General features: G+C 40.4%; 2 protein-coding genes across 2 annotated transcripts; both read left to right on the plus strand.

Annotated features, from left to right (window-relative positions):
- Positions 1 to 5,800: 5,800 nt before the first annotated feature.
- On the plus strand, positions 5,801 to 9,921 carry LOC119572211 (zinc finger protein 708-like). The gene has a single exon (XM_037919188.1). It carries the CDS (start codon positions 5,991 to 5,993, stop codon positions 8,082 to 8,084), a length of 2,094 nt encoding a protein of 697 aa, XP_037775116.1. The 5' UTR covers positions 5,801 to 5,990; the 3' UTR covers positions 8,085 to 9,921.
- A 2,689-nt stretch (positions 9,922 to 12,610) lies between these two features.
- LOC119572212 (zinc finger protein 493-like) lies at positions 12,611 to 16,378 on the plus strand. Its single transcript, XM_037919189.1, has one exon. The coding sequence runs from the start codon at positions 12,768 to 12,770 to the stop codon at positions 15,258 to 15,260; it is 2,493 nt and encodes an 830-aa protein (XP_037775117.1). The 5' UTR covers positions 12,611 to 12,767; the 3' UTR covers positions 15,261 to 16,378.
- The last annotated feature ends 741 nt before the right edge of the window (positions 16,379 to 17,119 follow it).

Here is a 17,119-nt window from a genome sequence, read left to right on the forward strand (position 1 = left end):
AAAAAGGGGGGGGGGGTTTCCCCCCTTTTTTCTTTTTTTTTCTCTCTTTTTATTTTTCCCCCCAAATAAAACAACACACAACAAAAACCCAAAACACACACCCCACACCCCACACCACCACAATAGAACTTCCCCTTCGCACCTTGACAAGCCCGGGTCACCCTTGAGACAACAACTAATTAAAATCAGCTAATTTTAAATACAAACACAATTAACACGAGCGAAAGGCCAGCTACGGAGTGTTTTTCCCCGGCAAAGCACTTGGGAACGAAAGGGGTTAAAAATAATAAAATTTAAACCAAGCTTGGGGTTTTTTATCGTCGACCTTTGACCTCTGGTGGTCCCTGTACGCGAGGCTGGGGGGTTTTTTTAAACGGTTTTCAGAGCTTTGAAGATACTCGCGTTGTTGTGTGTGGGGTGGTGGGTGTGGGTGGGTGTGTGTGTGTGTGTGTGGTGTGTGTTTGTGGTGTTGTTTTTTTGGGGTGTTTGTTGGGGGGGTGTGTGTGTGTGGTGTTGTGTGTGTGTTGTGTGTGTTGGGGGTGTGGGGTGGGTGTGTGTGGGGTGTGTTGTGGTGTGGGGACTCCCCTCTCCCTTACCCTCTCTCCCTCTCTCTTTCCCCCCTTTTCCCCCCTCCCCCCTCCCTAACTCCCCTTTCCCTCCCCCCTTTTTTTCTTCTCCCCTTTCCTCTTCTCTTTTCCAACTCTTCTCCCTCATTTCCCCCCTTTTCCCTTTTTCCCCCCCCTTTTCTCTCTCTATTCTTTTTTTCTTCCTCTCCTTTTCTCTCAATCTCTCAATAATTGTGAGTACAAAAAACAACAGGGGGGACTTGTAAGTGTATGAAAGAAAATAACCGAACACTGTTTTTTTAAAATTTAATTTTTTTATCCGCTTGCGTACATCTTTTCTTTGCACTTCGTCCCCCCGTCGGATATAAACGCAAAGACAAAAGCTCTGAATGTCTTAAATTTAAGATTCCCGGCATAGATAACTACAGCTCGGGAAATGAACACAATGATATACAGATCTAACGAACAATGAATACACTAATTGGCCCAACACGTTTCTTGGTAAATAAAAAATAATGTAAAACAAGGGGGCTTAGTAAGACGTGTAATGGAGTCTGTGCAAAAATTTCTTGTGTGATAAAAAATATACAAAAATACACCTACCACAAATATATACACGTCTGTCTATCTGTCTGTTTGGGTTGTCTGTCGTTTCTGTCTCTCCTTCCTGTCCCGCTGTCGCCGCTCTCGATATATTCATCTAGCAATTTATCTATCCCCTATAAACTTATGGACCTATTAAAAAATTGTCTATAAACTACAATCCCCCCTTGTGTACCCAAGTATTCCTTTTATTTGCCAAAACCTTATTTTTCAAAAAATACAAGGGCTTTGGGGCGTTAAATCTTGCTTTGGCGTTAAATCGACATAAAATGAAAAAGAACAAGAAATAAATGGGATAGCGTTCAAAAACTACCCCCATCCTTCTTTTTGGGAGCAACTGGCTGATGTAGTGAAATGGCATGTAAATACCGCAGACTTTATCCCACCGTGGTATTTACTAGGAAATAAACGTTTCTAAAATCTTTCACAGCTGTAATGCTTTTTTTTACATTTAAAAGATTCACTACACTATTTTCTGTATCGGGAAAATGCATATTTTAGTTATTAACGCCACCACACACACACACACACACACACACACACACACACACACACACACACACACACACACACACACACGTGCATATATATATATAGTATATAAATATATATATATATATATATATAAATATAATATGTAATCGATATATGATATATGTAATATATATATATATATAAATAATATATATATATATATATAATATACAGTGTAATATATATATATTATATCTATATATATCTATATATATATATATAGATATACTAATTATATAATATATACACACACCACACACACACACACACACACACACACACACACACACACACACACATATATATATATATATAATATATATATATATATATATATATATAGATAATATATATAATGAACGAAGGATGAACACTTCTATAAAAAACTATAAATGTGCTTCCTGCTCTTCGTTACACACAAGAAAAAAAGCTATAAAAAAATTAGTAAAAAGTAGAGGATAAATACAAATAAATTGAAATAAAAAAGGCGAAAAAAGTGATGTAAAAAGTAGAAGATAGATAAACTAAATGGAAATAAAGAAACAAAAGGAGAAAAAGGACCAGAAGAACACAGGGGAAATAACTGATTTTATTCATAAAAAAACAACTAAATGAAGACACAAAAGCGGAGAATGGCTTGTGGAAACTCATAAGCAAACACTAAAAATCTCAACGAAGAAATGGTAACCTCCACCACGACACCCCCTCCAGCGCCCCCGCCCTTACCCCCTCCAGCTTCCCCCGCCCTTACCCCCTCCAGCTCCCCCGCCCTCCCCCCTCCGATCCCCCGCCCTTATCCCCTCCAGCTCCCCCGCCCTTACCCCCTCCCGGTTTCCCAAAATTACTCCCTCTGCTCCCTCATTTTTCGCTCCCCCGCTCTTCTCATCCCCAACCCTCTCCCCCATCCCGCCCCCGCCTCTCCCCTTCTCGCCCCCCCCCTTCCCCTGTCCAAATCCTTACCCTCCTTTCTCTCCCATCTGACCCCTACCCCTGCTTAACCCCTCAATCTCCAGAATAAATATTCCTGGAGAAAACAATGGGACACCACCAACGTTTGATCGTTCTTCATACTTAAAACTTTCCGTACGAATTTAAGCAAAACCCGACTGCCTCCAATCCATGCAGAAACTTTACACACAAAATCCATACATTATTTAGTCTAAAATGAATGCATGAAGTTTAAGATTGAATTCCAAGGCAGAGAAAGCAGTGTAAAGATAGCTATATTAACTTTGGTATTAGCTTTTATTTAATATATTATATTGTGTAAATCTACCTAAGTATGAAGATATAAATTGTAAAGCTAAGTTTGCTTACTTTTCATATGAAGAAAAAATACTGTGAATTTTATTTATATATTTATCATTACAATGACAAACAGTACATTTGTGAACATATACACATATAGGTACAGATAGACTTATCTATGTAATTATAATAACCATATATGCATACCATTTACACGCAAGTGCACGCATGTGCGCACACACACACATAGACACACACACACATACATAGATACACACACACACACACACACACACACACACACACACACACACACACACACACACACACACACACACACACACACACACACACACATATATAGATACACACACACACACACACACATAGATACACAAATAGAACACCACACACACACATAGACACGACACACACACACATCACACACACACACACATAGACACACACACACATAGACACACACACACATACATAACACACACACATAGACACACACACAAATAGACACACACACACATAGACACACAACAAGCACACACACAACATAGACACACACACACATAGACACACACACAGTTACACACATGCACAGTCACACACACAGTCACACACGCGCGCGCACACACACACACACACGACACACACACACACACACACACACACATAGACACACACATACACACACACACACACACACACACACACACACACACACACACACACACACACACACACACACACACACACACACGTCACACACACACACACACGGTCACACACACACACACACGGTCACACACACACACACACGGTCACACACACACCCACACGGTCACACACACACACACACGGTCACACACACACACACACGGTCACACACACACACACACGGTCACACACACACACACACACACGGTCACACACACACACACACACGGTCACACACACACACACACGGTCACACACACACACACACACACACGGTCACACACACACACACACACACGGTCACACACACACACACACACACGGTCACACACACACACACACACACGGTCACACACACACACACACACACGGTCACACACACACACACACACACGGTCACGCACACACACACGGTCACACACACACACGGTCACGCACACACACACACACACACCTACAGTCACAACCACACACACACCTACAGTCACAACCACACACACACACACTCACTCACTCTCACTCTCACTCTCACTCACTCTCACTCTCTCTCTCACTCTCTCTCTCTCACTCTCACTCTCACTCTCACTCTCTCACTCTCTCACTCTCTCACTCTCTCTCTCTCTCTCTCTCTCTCTCTCACTCAGTCACTCACTCACTCTCACTCTTACTTTCTTACTCTCTCGCACAGACACACACGTGGGAGATACACTGACAGAGGTGAATAGGTATTGTTATTGATTTATTATATATGAATGTATAAGTGTAGCACGGATCAGATATGCACATACACATTTGCACATAAAGACGTGCACAAATAATTACTTGTTTGTATGAGCATAGAAATATATATATATTTCATGAACACACACACACACACACACACACACACACACACACACACACACACACACACACACACACACACACACACACACACACACACACACACACACACTAATGATACTAATACTAATGCAACTACTTTTAATAATAATAATGATAAGTAAACAAGCCACAGTAATAAGGAAAACACTAAGCACTATATTTCAAATTTCTTATGATTCATTATCACTATAAAGCTGAAGTGATTAGTGACAATAAATTCAGACAAGGATATGCGGCAGATCTGATCCTGTCTTTTTGTGTAGTTTTTATTCTTGTCTGAATTTGCCTTAAGAATCCATTTGGGTGTAGTGTCTGAGAGATGTCCTTCTCGGCCTGGAACAAGCCTATGCAGTGGTTCTTGTGTAATTGTGGCTGTTTAAGAGTTCAACACACTCGCTCGCTCAATTCTCGCACACATGCACACACACGCATTCATACACAGGCACGCACACACACACACACACACACACACACACACACACACACACACACACACACACACACACACACATATACACACACATACACATATACACATACACATATACACATGCACTCACACATGCTCACTCAAATGCAAACTCTCACACACACATACTCATACTCATACACACTCTCATGTGTTTATACATATATATATATATATAATATATATATATATATATATATATATATATATATATATATATATATATATATATATATATATTTATATTTATATTTATATTTATATGTGTATGTGAAACGTGTTCATATACTTTATGTAAATATTTGTGAATGTCGGTATTAGTATGCATTGGTGTATGGTAATAGTATGTGTATAATTATGAGCTTATGCATAACTGTGTGTTATAAGAGTGTGCATATAAGTTATGAGTGTCTGTGTTCGTATGTGTTTCTGCTAACCTTTTAATCGTTATTTTAGTACTGTTATTTTTTATTGTTTCTTTTCTCTTTTCTTTTGCTTTTTTTTTTTTTTTTTTTTTTTTTTTTTTTGTATGTGCCAATGTTATTGTATTTGTGTTTGTTGGTGTGTTTGTGATTGTATGATTTTTAATATGTTGACACTTAAATATACAATACACCCACATCTATAAGAATTATATATGTATATTTTGTATATCTGTCTTTTATATCATGTTTTGAGCAAAAATCTTGAAATGTGAAATCGTGTATTCATTGAAAGAAATGTATTTTTTGTTTATTCAAGAAATCCTGTGTAATGTAGTGTATGTTAACTTGAGCTAACAGGAAACATTTGTTTCAGAAACAAGAGTACTGATGTTCCGACACGAGTACAAAACTGAAGTTGAACATCGAATAGCAAGACAACAAGTTGTGAGATTACCGAATTATGCGAAAAGATTGGAATTTTTTTGGAATGAGTGAAACGGCTCAAACGAGATCTCGAGTTCCTGCTCCATAATGGAAGGACTACATGTCCCATATCCAGGAAAGTATCATGCTGTGAACCAGGCAGGCATTGTGGGGGCACAACCCCTTGTGCACAACAGTGAGTCTCTCTATTCAAACTTCCCATCGCAACCAAACCTAAAGGTTGATCAGAAGGAGATTGAAGCCAAACCCAGTGAGAAGCCCTTTGAATGCGACAAATGCAGTAAACAGTTTGCACAGAAGAGTCATCTGACAAGTCATATGCTGTGGCACAGCAAGGAAAAAAAGTTTGAGTGTGAGATTTGTGGAAAAAAGTTTTCTATGGAAAGCCATCTTAACGGTCACATGCTGGAACACAGCCGAGAGAAAAAGTTTGAGTGTCAGACTTGTGGTAAAAGATTTGCAATGGAGAACTATTTGAACAGTCATATGCTTGTGCATATGACTGAGAGAAAGTATGAATGTAAGTTGTGCGACAAGAAATTTACTATGGAAAATCACCTTAACAGCCACATGCTTGTTCACAACACGGAAAAGAAATATGAGTGTGGAAAATGCAAAAAGAGGTACAGCCAGAAGAGTCACCTCAACAGCCACATGTTGAAACATAGTGAGGAGAAAAAATATGAGTGTTTGCTTTGTGGGAAGAGGTTCAACATGGAGAACCATCTCAATAGCCACATGCTTGTACACAGTGAAGAGAAGAAGTTTGAGTGCCTGCTGTGCGGCAAGAGATTTAACATGGAGAACCATCTTAACAGCCATATGTTAGTGCACAATGATGATAAGAAGTTTGAATGTTCTTTATGTGACAAGCGCTTCCACATGGAGAGTCACTTAAACAGCCATATGTTGGTCCATAATGAGAAGAAATTTGAGTGTTTATTGTGTGGGAAAAGGTTCTACATGGACAGCCACCTTAACAGTCATATGCTGATGCACAGCAGTGAGAAAAACTTTGAATGTGAGACTTGTGGAAAACGATTCTACATGGAGAGCCATCTTCACAGCCACATGCTAGTTCACAACACTGAGAAGAAGTTTGTGTGCATGCTCTGCGGTAAGAGATTCAACATGGAAAGTCACCTCAACAGCCACATGCTTGTGCACAATGAGAAGAAATTTGAGTGTGTCCTATGTGGAAAGCGTTTCAATATGATCAGCCATCTTAATAGCCATATGTTTGTACACAGCGAGAAAAAGTTCGAGTGTGACATTTGTGGCAAACGATTCGGTAAAGAAAGTCATCTTAATAGCCACAGATTTGCACATAGTGAGGAAAAAAGATTTGAGTGTGAAATTTGTCGGAAAAGGTTCTCCCAGGAGAGCCATTTAAGCACCCACAGGTTTGTGCACAGTGAAGAAAAGCGATTTGAGTGTGAGATATGTGGAAAGCGTTTCAATCAAGAAATCCATCTCAACAGTCATAGATTCATGCACAATGAGGAAATAAAACTGGAGTGTCAAGAGTGGGGCAAGAGGTTCACTCAGAAGGTGCCCCCAAACACTACAAGGTTTGTTCATGATGATGAGAAGAGGTTCCAGTGTGATGATTGTGGGAAGAGGTTTGCCCAGAAGAGTCATCTCAACAGCCACAGGTTTGTTCATACTGAGGAAAAGCGGTATGAGTGTCAGGATTGCGGCAAGAAGTTTACTCACCAGAGCCACCTCATCAGCCACAGTTTTGTACACCGTGAAGAAAAGAAGTTCGAGTGTCCAACTTGCAAGAAGAGGTTCACACATGAGAGTCACCTCAATAGCCACAGCTTTGTGCACAGTGAGAGGAGGCTGTATGAGTCTCAGAAGCAGTTGCCTGAGAAGATGCAGCTGAACAACCAGTTGCCTACCAACCTCAGTACTCAACTCAACAGCAATCTGACAGCCCAGATTAACCAGAATCTAACAGCGCAACTAAACTCCAATATTACAGCTCAGATCAACACAAATTTGACAGCGCAAATTAACACCAATCTGAGTAACCAGCTTAATAGCCACTTCCTGGAGCAGACTGATAAGAAGCCGATTGAGTATGAGGAAAATGGGAAACTATTCATTCCACAGTCATATCAACAACCGTATGCCTATGCACAATGGGAACACGTACGGACATTATGGTCACTGTAGTCAAGTTTAGGTATGCAGTGTTAAAACTTAGTGTATATGGTACGGCATGGGGATATTCTGTACATTGTCATACCTGTACACGCCTTGTTTATCCAGTGATGTACTTCAGCTAGGGAGACAGGTGGTTGTCTTGAGTGATCTGCTGGTTAAACCGACTGTGGTTATCCAGTGTATGGAATGTGATTGACTAACCTCTGTTGGAGGAATTCTGTATAGTAGTCCTTTGCCACAAAGGTGGAGATACTGGAATTACTCTTTTTCCATATTCTAAAGCTCGGTGTGGATTAAGTAGGTAAATGACCTAGTGATGTTTTATAATAAGTAAAATGATCTAATATTATGATGTAAAAGAAGCAATTATGAATTGTATAATGAAGCAACTTTAATTATATATAAAACTGAGTTCATATGATCATGATTTATCTTTAATAAGAGGTAAGTGATAATAGTGAGGGACCACCCAAGTCCCTTAAGGTATTGTGATTAGTCTTTGAAAGTAGTGATATCTGCCTTGGCTGTAGAAAGTTGATGCAACTTTTAACCTTGCAAATGATCCAAGTAACTTATTATGAGGGTAGACCCTTGTTGAACCATGGAGGCTCAGCATAAACACAATATTACTTAAGCTGTTACTGTATTGAAATAGGCTTTGGATACCTCAAGGTGTAACTTAGTGTTTTCCTCCCTAGTACTGAGAGCATATTATGTAGTGGAAGCCAGCAGTACTAGGGATTCTAAGTCTCTCTAGGGGGTATCAGTAGGTGCTTTGAAAACATCTTCAGTGATCTTTTTACCAGTGATATTATATATTTATCCTTATATTCAGCATTTAGAACCATCACGAGACTTAAGTAAGTCACTTGTGTCAAAGGGATCCTTCAGATCAGACCCCCGGTAGCATGTACGATAGGACAGTGATCTCCAAGGGCCCCTGTTTCAAGCACCCTGACACCCATCACAAAACTTTTAGCCTGGAACTCAGTCCTCTTTATCATACCTTTATCACCCTTTGCTAGTTTTCACTCTTTATAGGTCTCATATATGGAATGTGATCTTATGATATATTTGTATGTATTAAATGTAGCCTTGATGGTTGTGAAGTCTCATGTTATGGGGTGTGATTACTGCATTTCCATTCTCATTTTACACACAAAGAATATTTAATAGTGAAGAGATCATTATAATCATTTTATTGCATTGCCTGTTAAGCTAAAAAAAGAAAAAATAATTATCTCCTGAGTGAGACTTCACTTCTTGAAAAGGCTTATTTCATGTCTACATTGCAAATTTGATCTGTAGACAAGAGGGGATTATGGGAGTAGTATTGTTTGGAGGTTATTGATAGTTAACTGGTAGTTTACAAACACTAATAGAGCCGTAACTGTTATTATTATAATAAATTGAGGCATTCTTGTATTACGTCATGAGGGATTAGTTGGTGCTGGATGAATGTTGAATGAATGTTAGTCCATAGTATAAATAACAGATCCAATCAGTTTCAAAAGAAACAAGTGATCTGAAGAACTTGTAGATGTATTTAGCAATGCTCCTTTGCCTTGTCTCAGGGTGCAGGGCAGGACCTTATGAATGGCACTTGTTCCATTGGCTTTATGTAGCTTTAACTTTTTCTTGGGCTTAGTTCAGCATTTCACATTTAAAAATTAATGGTAATTAATGGTTTACTTTGTCACAAGTATTGATGTTGCAGAATTTCAGATATTGTGAATGACGTAACACTTGAATTTCTCTGGGAGAAAAGTTATAAAAATCTGAAAGAATATCATAAATCATGTATATCTTTTGTTTAATAAAATTTTATATCACACAGAAAACAAAATCTGTCTTTGTGTTATATACCACAAAAGAACCTGATGGCTATTAGATAAATAGGAAAAGGGGAAAATATTTATTTGGTTAATATCGGCATTACAGAATTTTTTTTATTTATTTAAAAACCAACACTTGCAAGAAAAACAACACAGGCTTAAGAAAGAAGGAATTGAATGATCAAGAATACCATAAGCAGATGAGCTAAACACACAAGATAAAAAGTGAAAATGCACACGTTCATATAAAATAAATAAATGATTTGGGACTCTGCTTTAAGACATCAAGGAAAAATTATAATACCCATCTTTACTATTACTTGCAATATTGTGCAAATAAGGTAGATTCCACATGACAGAGAATTATCACTAAAGGAAAGGAACTTACAAAGATTGATATTATGTTGTAATACACACAAGCAAATCACATTAGTTTGTGTGAGCATAGAAGTATACGTATATATTATATTACACACACACACACACACACACACACACACACACACACACACACACACACACACACACACACACACACACACACACACACACACACACACACACACACACACACACACACACTCACTCACACACTCTCTCTGTCTCTCTCTCTCTCTCTCTCTCTCTCTCTCTCTCTCTCTCTCTCTCTCTCTCTCTCTCTCTCTCTCTCTCTCTCTCTCTCTCTCTCTCCTCTCTCACACTCTCACTCTCACTCTCACACGCACGCATGCACCACACATGCAGGCACGGATGCCCACACACACACTCACACACCCACACCCACACCCACACCCACACCCACACCCATACACCCACACCCACATGCACACATTAACACATATGCACATGCACACACATGCAGGCACAGATCCACACACACACACACGCAGACACACACACCAACACACACACACACACACACACAAAACCACCACAACACCACACACACACACACACACACACACACACACACACACACACACACACACACACACACACACACACACACACACAACACTACACGTGCACACACACATGCACACACACACACACAACACACACACACACACACAGCACACACACATGCACACACACACAACACACTGCACACACACATCACACACACATGCACACACCACAACACACACACACAACACCAAACACACAACACACAACACACCACACACACAAACACACCACACACAACACACACACACACACCACACACACACACATCCGTAATCACACAACACAACACATTAACACACATACACCACCCAACACACACTCCCACATGTAATCACACACACACACACACACACACACACACACACACACACATACATTCTCTCTCTCTCTCTCTCTCTCTCTCTCTCTCTCTCTCTCTCTCTCTCTCTCTCTCTCTCTCTCTCTCTCTCTCTCTCTCTCTTCTCTCTCTCTCTCTCTCTCTCCTCCCTCTCTCTCCTCTCTCCCTCCCTCCCTCCCTCCCTCCCTCCCCCCCCCCACTCTTCTACTTCTCTCCCTCTCTCTCACATTCTCATTCACACACACACACACAGATATATATTTATATAACTATAAATACATATATTTATTTACATGTGTGTGTGTGTGTCTTTGTGCATGTGTGTTTGTTTGTTTGTGTTTGTGTGTTTACACTTGTGATTTCTGTATGTAAATCCACCACACATTTACATACACATTGTGTGTGCATGCGTGAGTGAGTGAGTGAGTGAGTGAGTGAGAGTGAGAGAGAGAGAGGGAGAGGGAGGGAGAGGGAGGGAGAGAGAGAGAGAAGAGACGAGAGAGAGAGATAGAGAGAGGAGAGAGAGAGAGAGAGAGAGAGAGAGAGAGAGAGAGAGAGAGAGAGAGAGAGAGACAATGTATGAAGGTGAGCTTGATTCATGTAAACATGCTCATGCAGAATGTTCTGAGTTGCACAGGAAAACTATAAACCAAACTTAGTGCAAAACAGACAGTTGGCAGACAATGCCAGGAACAGTGTAATGTTAGTCCATATCAATGAAAAAGAACAGAAAAAATTATATGACCTTTACTGTTATATATTGCAAAATCTTGTTTATATGCTATAGTGAAATACAGGCCAGGATAAGGAAACTGATACTAGATGTTTGTGGAACTTTGAGGTTGCAATCATTAAGGTTGACTTTGGATTCTTTGAACTAGTGTAGGCGTGTATATAGTGGTATATGCGCATACATACATACCTACACTTCTGCAACAGCAGTCTTTCTAGACACACATTAATACACAGTATGAAGTCCATATGCACTTGTATAAATGTATGTGCGTTGTGTTTGCGGACATACGAGAAAGGTTTAAATATGTAATAATAAGAGGTAGTTCCATATATACTCATTAGAATCCTTTTATTTGCACTGACTTAAAACTGATTTTCCCATCATGCCGACTCGACTAGCAGACGGCTGAACTGTGACCAACTTTAATAAGGTGGCTTAAAATTTAACTCATAAAATGGGCACAAACCACAGGGAAAGGAGCCGAGAGAATGGTGCTGCACTCCAACACCTACACCAGATCAGATACTGATCGTAAAGGGGATATTCTTGACCTGTTTGGTATGTGCTGTTTCGGAGGTGATGGTGCAGTGTCTGCTGGGGATATGCGACTTTACACTGCTTGCAGAATCATCCACACACTGCAGGACTAAACAAAAATTAATACAATCCATCTATTTCAGACAAGAACACGTCGACGTTTCAACACGAGATCAGGAGCGACACTGAGCCCAGCACACCGCCAAGACGCAACGATGACGGACCCACCATGTACATGGTCATGCCTTTAACCTAGCGTCCTCCATGAGCTCGCTCCGATGAATCACTCTATCTTCAGAATGGAAGGGTTACACATTCCCTATCCAGGCAAATATCATAGGATCAATCACCCTGTGGTCACTGGGGCACAGGCCCTCATCCAGACAGCTCCAGTGTACTATGGTAACCCCCACCAGTCGATAAGAACACCAGCACCAGCCCCTGTTCAGCCTGCTGTTGCTGCACCTACATACCAACCCATAACAGAAGACGAAAACAATATTGTTAATACTATTGAAGAAAAGCCCTACAACTGTGACCAGTGCGGCAAACAGTTCGCACAGAAAAGTCATCTGACAAGTCACATGCAGTGGCATAACCGTGAGAAAAAATTTGAGTGTGAAGTTTGCAACAAACGCTTCTCAATGGAGAGTCACTTGAATGGACACATGCTGGAACACAGCAGGGAGAAAAAGTTTGCGTGCCACATGTGTGGTAAAAGGTTTGCAATGGAGAATTACCTGAACAGTCATATGCTGGTTCACATGACAGAAAAGAAGTTTGAGTGCAGAATATGTGACAAAAGATTCACCATGGAGAATCACCTTAATAGTCACATGCTTGTCCACAATACCGAAAAGAAGTTTGAGTGTGGAATATGCAGGAAGAGGTATAGCCAGAAAAGTCACCTTAACAGCCACATGCTGAAGCACAGCAAAGAGAAGAACTTTGAGTGTACAGTGTGTGGTAAGCGCTTCAACATGGAGAGTCATCTCAATAGCCACATGCTGGTGCACAGTGATGGTAAGAAGTTTGAATGTGTACTTTGTGGGAAGAGGTTCCACATGGAAATTCAGTTGAACAGCCACATGGTTGTTCACAATGAGGTGAAAAAATTTGAGTGCCATCTGTGTGAGAAAAAGTTTAGTCTGGAGATCCACCTTAACAGTCACATGATGGTGCACAACAATGACAAGAAGTATGAGTGCCTCTTGTGTCACAAACGTTTCACGATGGAGAGCCACCTCAACAGCCACATGCTTGTGCACAATGAAAAAATCTACAAGTGTGACATATGCGGCAAACGATTTAACATGGAAAGTCACTTGAACAGCCACATCCTTGTCCACAGTGTGGAAAAGAACTTTGAGTGTGAACTGTGTGACAAGAAGTTTGCCATGGAAAATCACCTGAATAGTCACATGCTGGTACATAGTGAGGATAAAAAGTTTGAGTGTCAGTTATGCGGTAAGCGTTTTAACATGGAGTGCCACCTCACTAGCCATATGCTTGTTCACAGTGACGAGAGGAAGCACGAGTGCCAGATCTGTGGGAAGAGGTTCAACATGGAAAGTCACCTGAACAGTCACATGCTTGTGCACAGTGAAAAGAAATTTGAGTGTATTTTGTGTGGGAAAAGGTTCCTCATGGAGAGCCATCTTAATGGCCACATGCTTGTCCACAATGAAAAAAAGTTCGAGTGTGGTTTGTGCGGGAAACGATTCTTGATGGAGAGTCATATGAACAGTCACATGCTCGTCCACAGCACCGACAAGGCCTACGAATGTGAAACCTGTGGCAAGAGATTCAATTTAGAGGCTCACCTCAACAGCCATATGCTTGTGCATAATGAGGAAAAGAATTTTGAATGTAGTCTATGTGGCAAACGTTTTGGGATGGAATGCCACCTTAACAGCCACATGCTTATTCACAATGAAAAGAAGTTTGAGTGTGAATTATGTGGAAAAAGATATAACATGGAAAGTCACCTGACAAGTCATATGATGGTGCATGGAGAGCGCAGGTTTGAATGTGAGATTTGCGGTAAGAGGTTCACTCAAGAAATGCATCTTAACAGCCACAGATTTATGCACACTGAGGAGAAAAAATATATTTGCGATCAGTGTGGGAAGCGCTTCGCCCAGGAAAGCCATCTCAGGTGTCATAAATATGTTCATAGTGATGAAAAGAGGTATGCTTGTGAAGAGTGCGGCAAGCGCTTTACACAAGAAGCTTATCTCCATAGTCACATGTTCATGCATAACAAGGTTAAGAAATTTGAATACCAAGAATGGTCTAAACATCCTGTCAACACAAAGTTCATGCATAATGATGATAAAAGATTTGAGTGTGAGGACTGTGGAAGGCGCTTCGCTCATCAGAACCATCTAAGCAGTCACAGGTTTGTCCACAGTGAAGAAAAACGATTTGAGTGTGGTGAATGTGGCAAGCGCTTCACACAGGAGAGCTACCTCACAAGCCATAGTTATGTGCATAGCGAGGAGAAGAAGTTCCAGTGTGGAAAGTGTGGCAAAAGATTTGCACAGGAGAGCCATTTGAACAGCCACAGTTATGTTCACATGGAGAAGAAAACTTATGAATTTGATAGCTGTGGGAAGCCCATAATCCCAGCACAGAAGGCTACCCAGATGAATGGCCATATTGTGGTGCAGGGGGATGGTGACAATGGAAAAATAATATCCCAACAGCAGCTTCAAAACCCGTACGCCTACGCCCAGTGGGAACACGTGCGGACACTTTGGTCCTTGTAACAGCATTGCCAACAAGATCAGGCCCCTATTGTTTTTGACATGAAGGTTGAGTGTAGGCTCGCTCCCAGCAACATTCTGACTCGGGATTTCATTTTCAGTGATGTCCATGTGGTGCCGAAGGGTATATCTATTATTATATGCCCAGCTATTGTGTGTAACAGTATTACCTATCACACGGCATCTCCTAAAGTGACAGTTCACTTCACGTTTCTGACACTAGTGGAATTACATATTTAAACTTCTTGTATGTACATATGCAAACACAGTTATGGATGAAAATCTCTTCGAGTCAGGGGGATCTCCCTAATCCAGGCATGATGTATTAGATTGTAGCCAAGGACATGAGTCATAGGAATGAGTGTCATTGGCTATGCATTATGAGTAAAGAGAAATGTTCAATTATGGCTTAGTTATGATCTGCATGACAAAATATTTGTCTGCAGGACTGTACTTGTGAGTACGTGAGGAGTAAAAAAGAAGGTCGTATCACCTACGATACAAGTGAATTTCAAAAACCGTAAAATGAGATAAAGCTATATGAATGACCTTAAATGATTTAATAATGAAGGTTCAAGTTTGTGCTTCTTTAAAATATTTGTTACTTGTTTGTGTTAAACGGTAATGGTATGACCTCATTTTTACCCCATGTAATATTTTAGCTGTAACTGATCAGTGCAGGCTTGGCCGAGACTGATGATTTTTTTTATATATATACAGATATAATTAAGTTGTAGACTAGGAGGACATGTATGTAGATATATATACATATACACATAAACTCTCCAGGTGTTAGCATGGTCGAAAGGGCAGACCATAGGCCTTAAGGTTGGAGGCAGGAGAGGGAGTGTAGGTCTGGCATAGGATCAGTAAGGTCACGGGCAAGATGGTGGAATGTTGACGAGATTGGCGACACACGGCAGAGTGAGAAGAGGGCAGCTGATGACTGTTCATGTGGAAGTACAGATGAACTGCATTTACCGTAATAACTATTGATTTTAGTCTTTATGTATATAGTCCTTCTAAAAGTGAAATGTTTACGCTATCATGAGAACGAATCTGGAACGAACAGGGCAGGAGTATAAACTTTTTTTTTTTTTTTTTTTCTTTTTTTTCTTTTTTTTATCATCAAAGAAGGGGGTGGCTGGAGATGAACACCACTGACACAAGGGCTTTATAAAATTAGAAGTATTTTAAATTGACTATCAGCTTTTCTAGTAGTGCTAGGGATAACGGAAAGTGGATTCAATTTTATCATTTACAAATGTGCGTGGCCCCACTGCTGATGTATGTACACTTACATTAATCTTAGATGAACCAGAAAATAACTATACTTTACTGAAGCTAGAGAATCATTTTATATATAATTGTAATTATGATTAATTATTAGAAAAAAAATCTGCTTGATTTTTTGGTCGTCTTTAAGGAAGTGATGAAAAGTATGTGTTAGAAGGATCTCTAGGTTAAGATTCCGCACGTCTTGTGCTTCGGGTGTGGCTTGGTGAGTTGTGGTGAGGACACACTAGTGACGGGTTTAAGATGCCAGGCACTGTTGGCAGGTCAGGGAAGCAGGGCTTTGAGGCAACTCACTCCCAGTGACTGACATGCAGGTGATGTATTAGCTCATCAGAAATCAAACTGGTCAGCTGGTCAAGACAAGTTGTGCCGTTTTGATGATTGAATGTTGTCATTCAGGGCAGACTGGAGCAAGGACAAGATGATCACGAAGTTAAAAGAGAAATGGCAGTCATTGCAAATTGCATGTTAATTGTATGTCCAAGTGGAAGGTAGAAAGACAGGTTTAGAGGATAAGCATGTCTGCTGGTGATGAGCGCTGAGATACCCTGACTGAGATGTATAAG

This window comes from Penaeus monodon, chromosome 4 (genome assembly GCF_015228065.2).
Source record: "Penaeus monodon isolate SGIC_2016 chromosome 4, NSTDA_Pmon_1, whole genome shotgun sequence".
NCBI lineage: Eukaryota > Metazoa > Arthropoda > Malacostraca > Decapoda > Penaeidae > Penaeus > Penaeus monodon.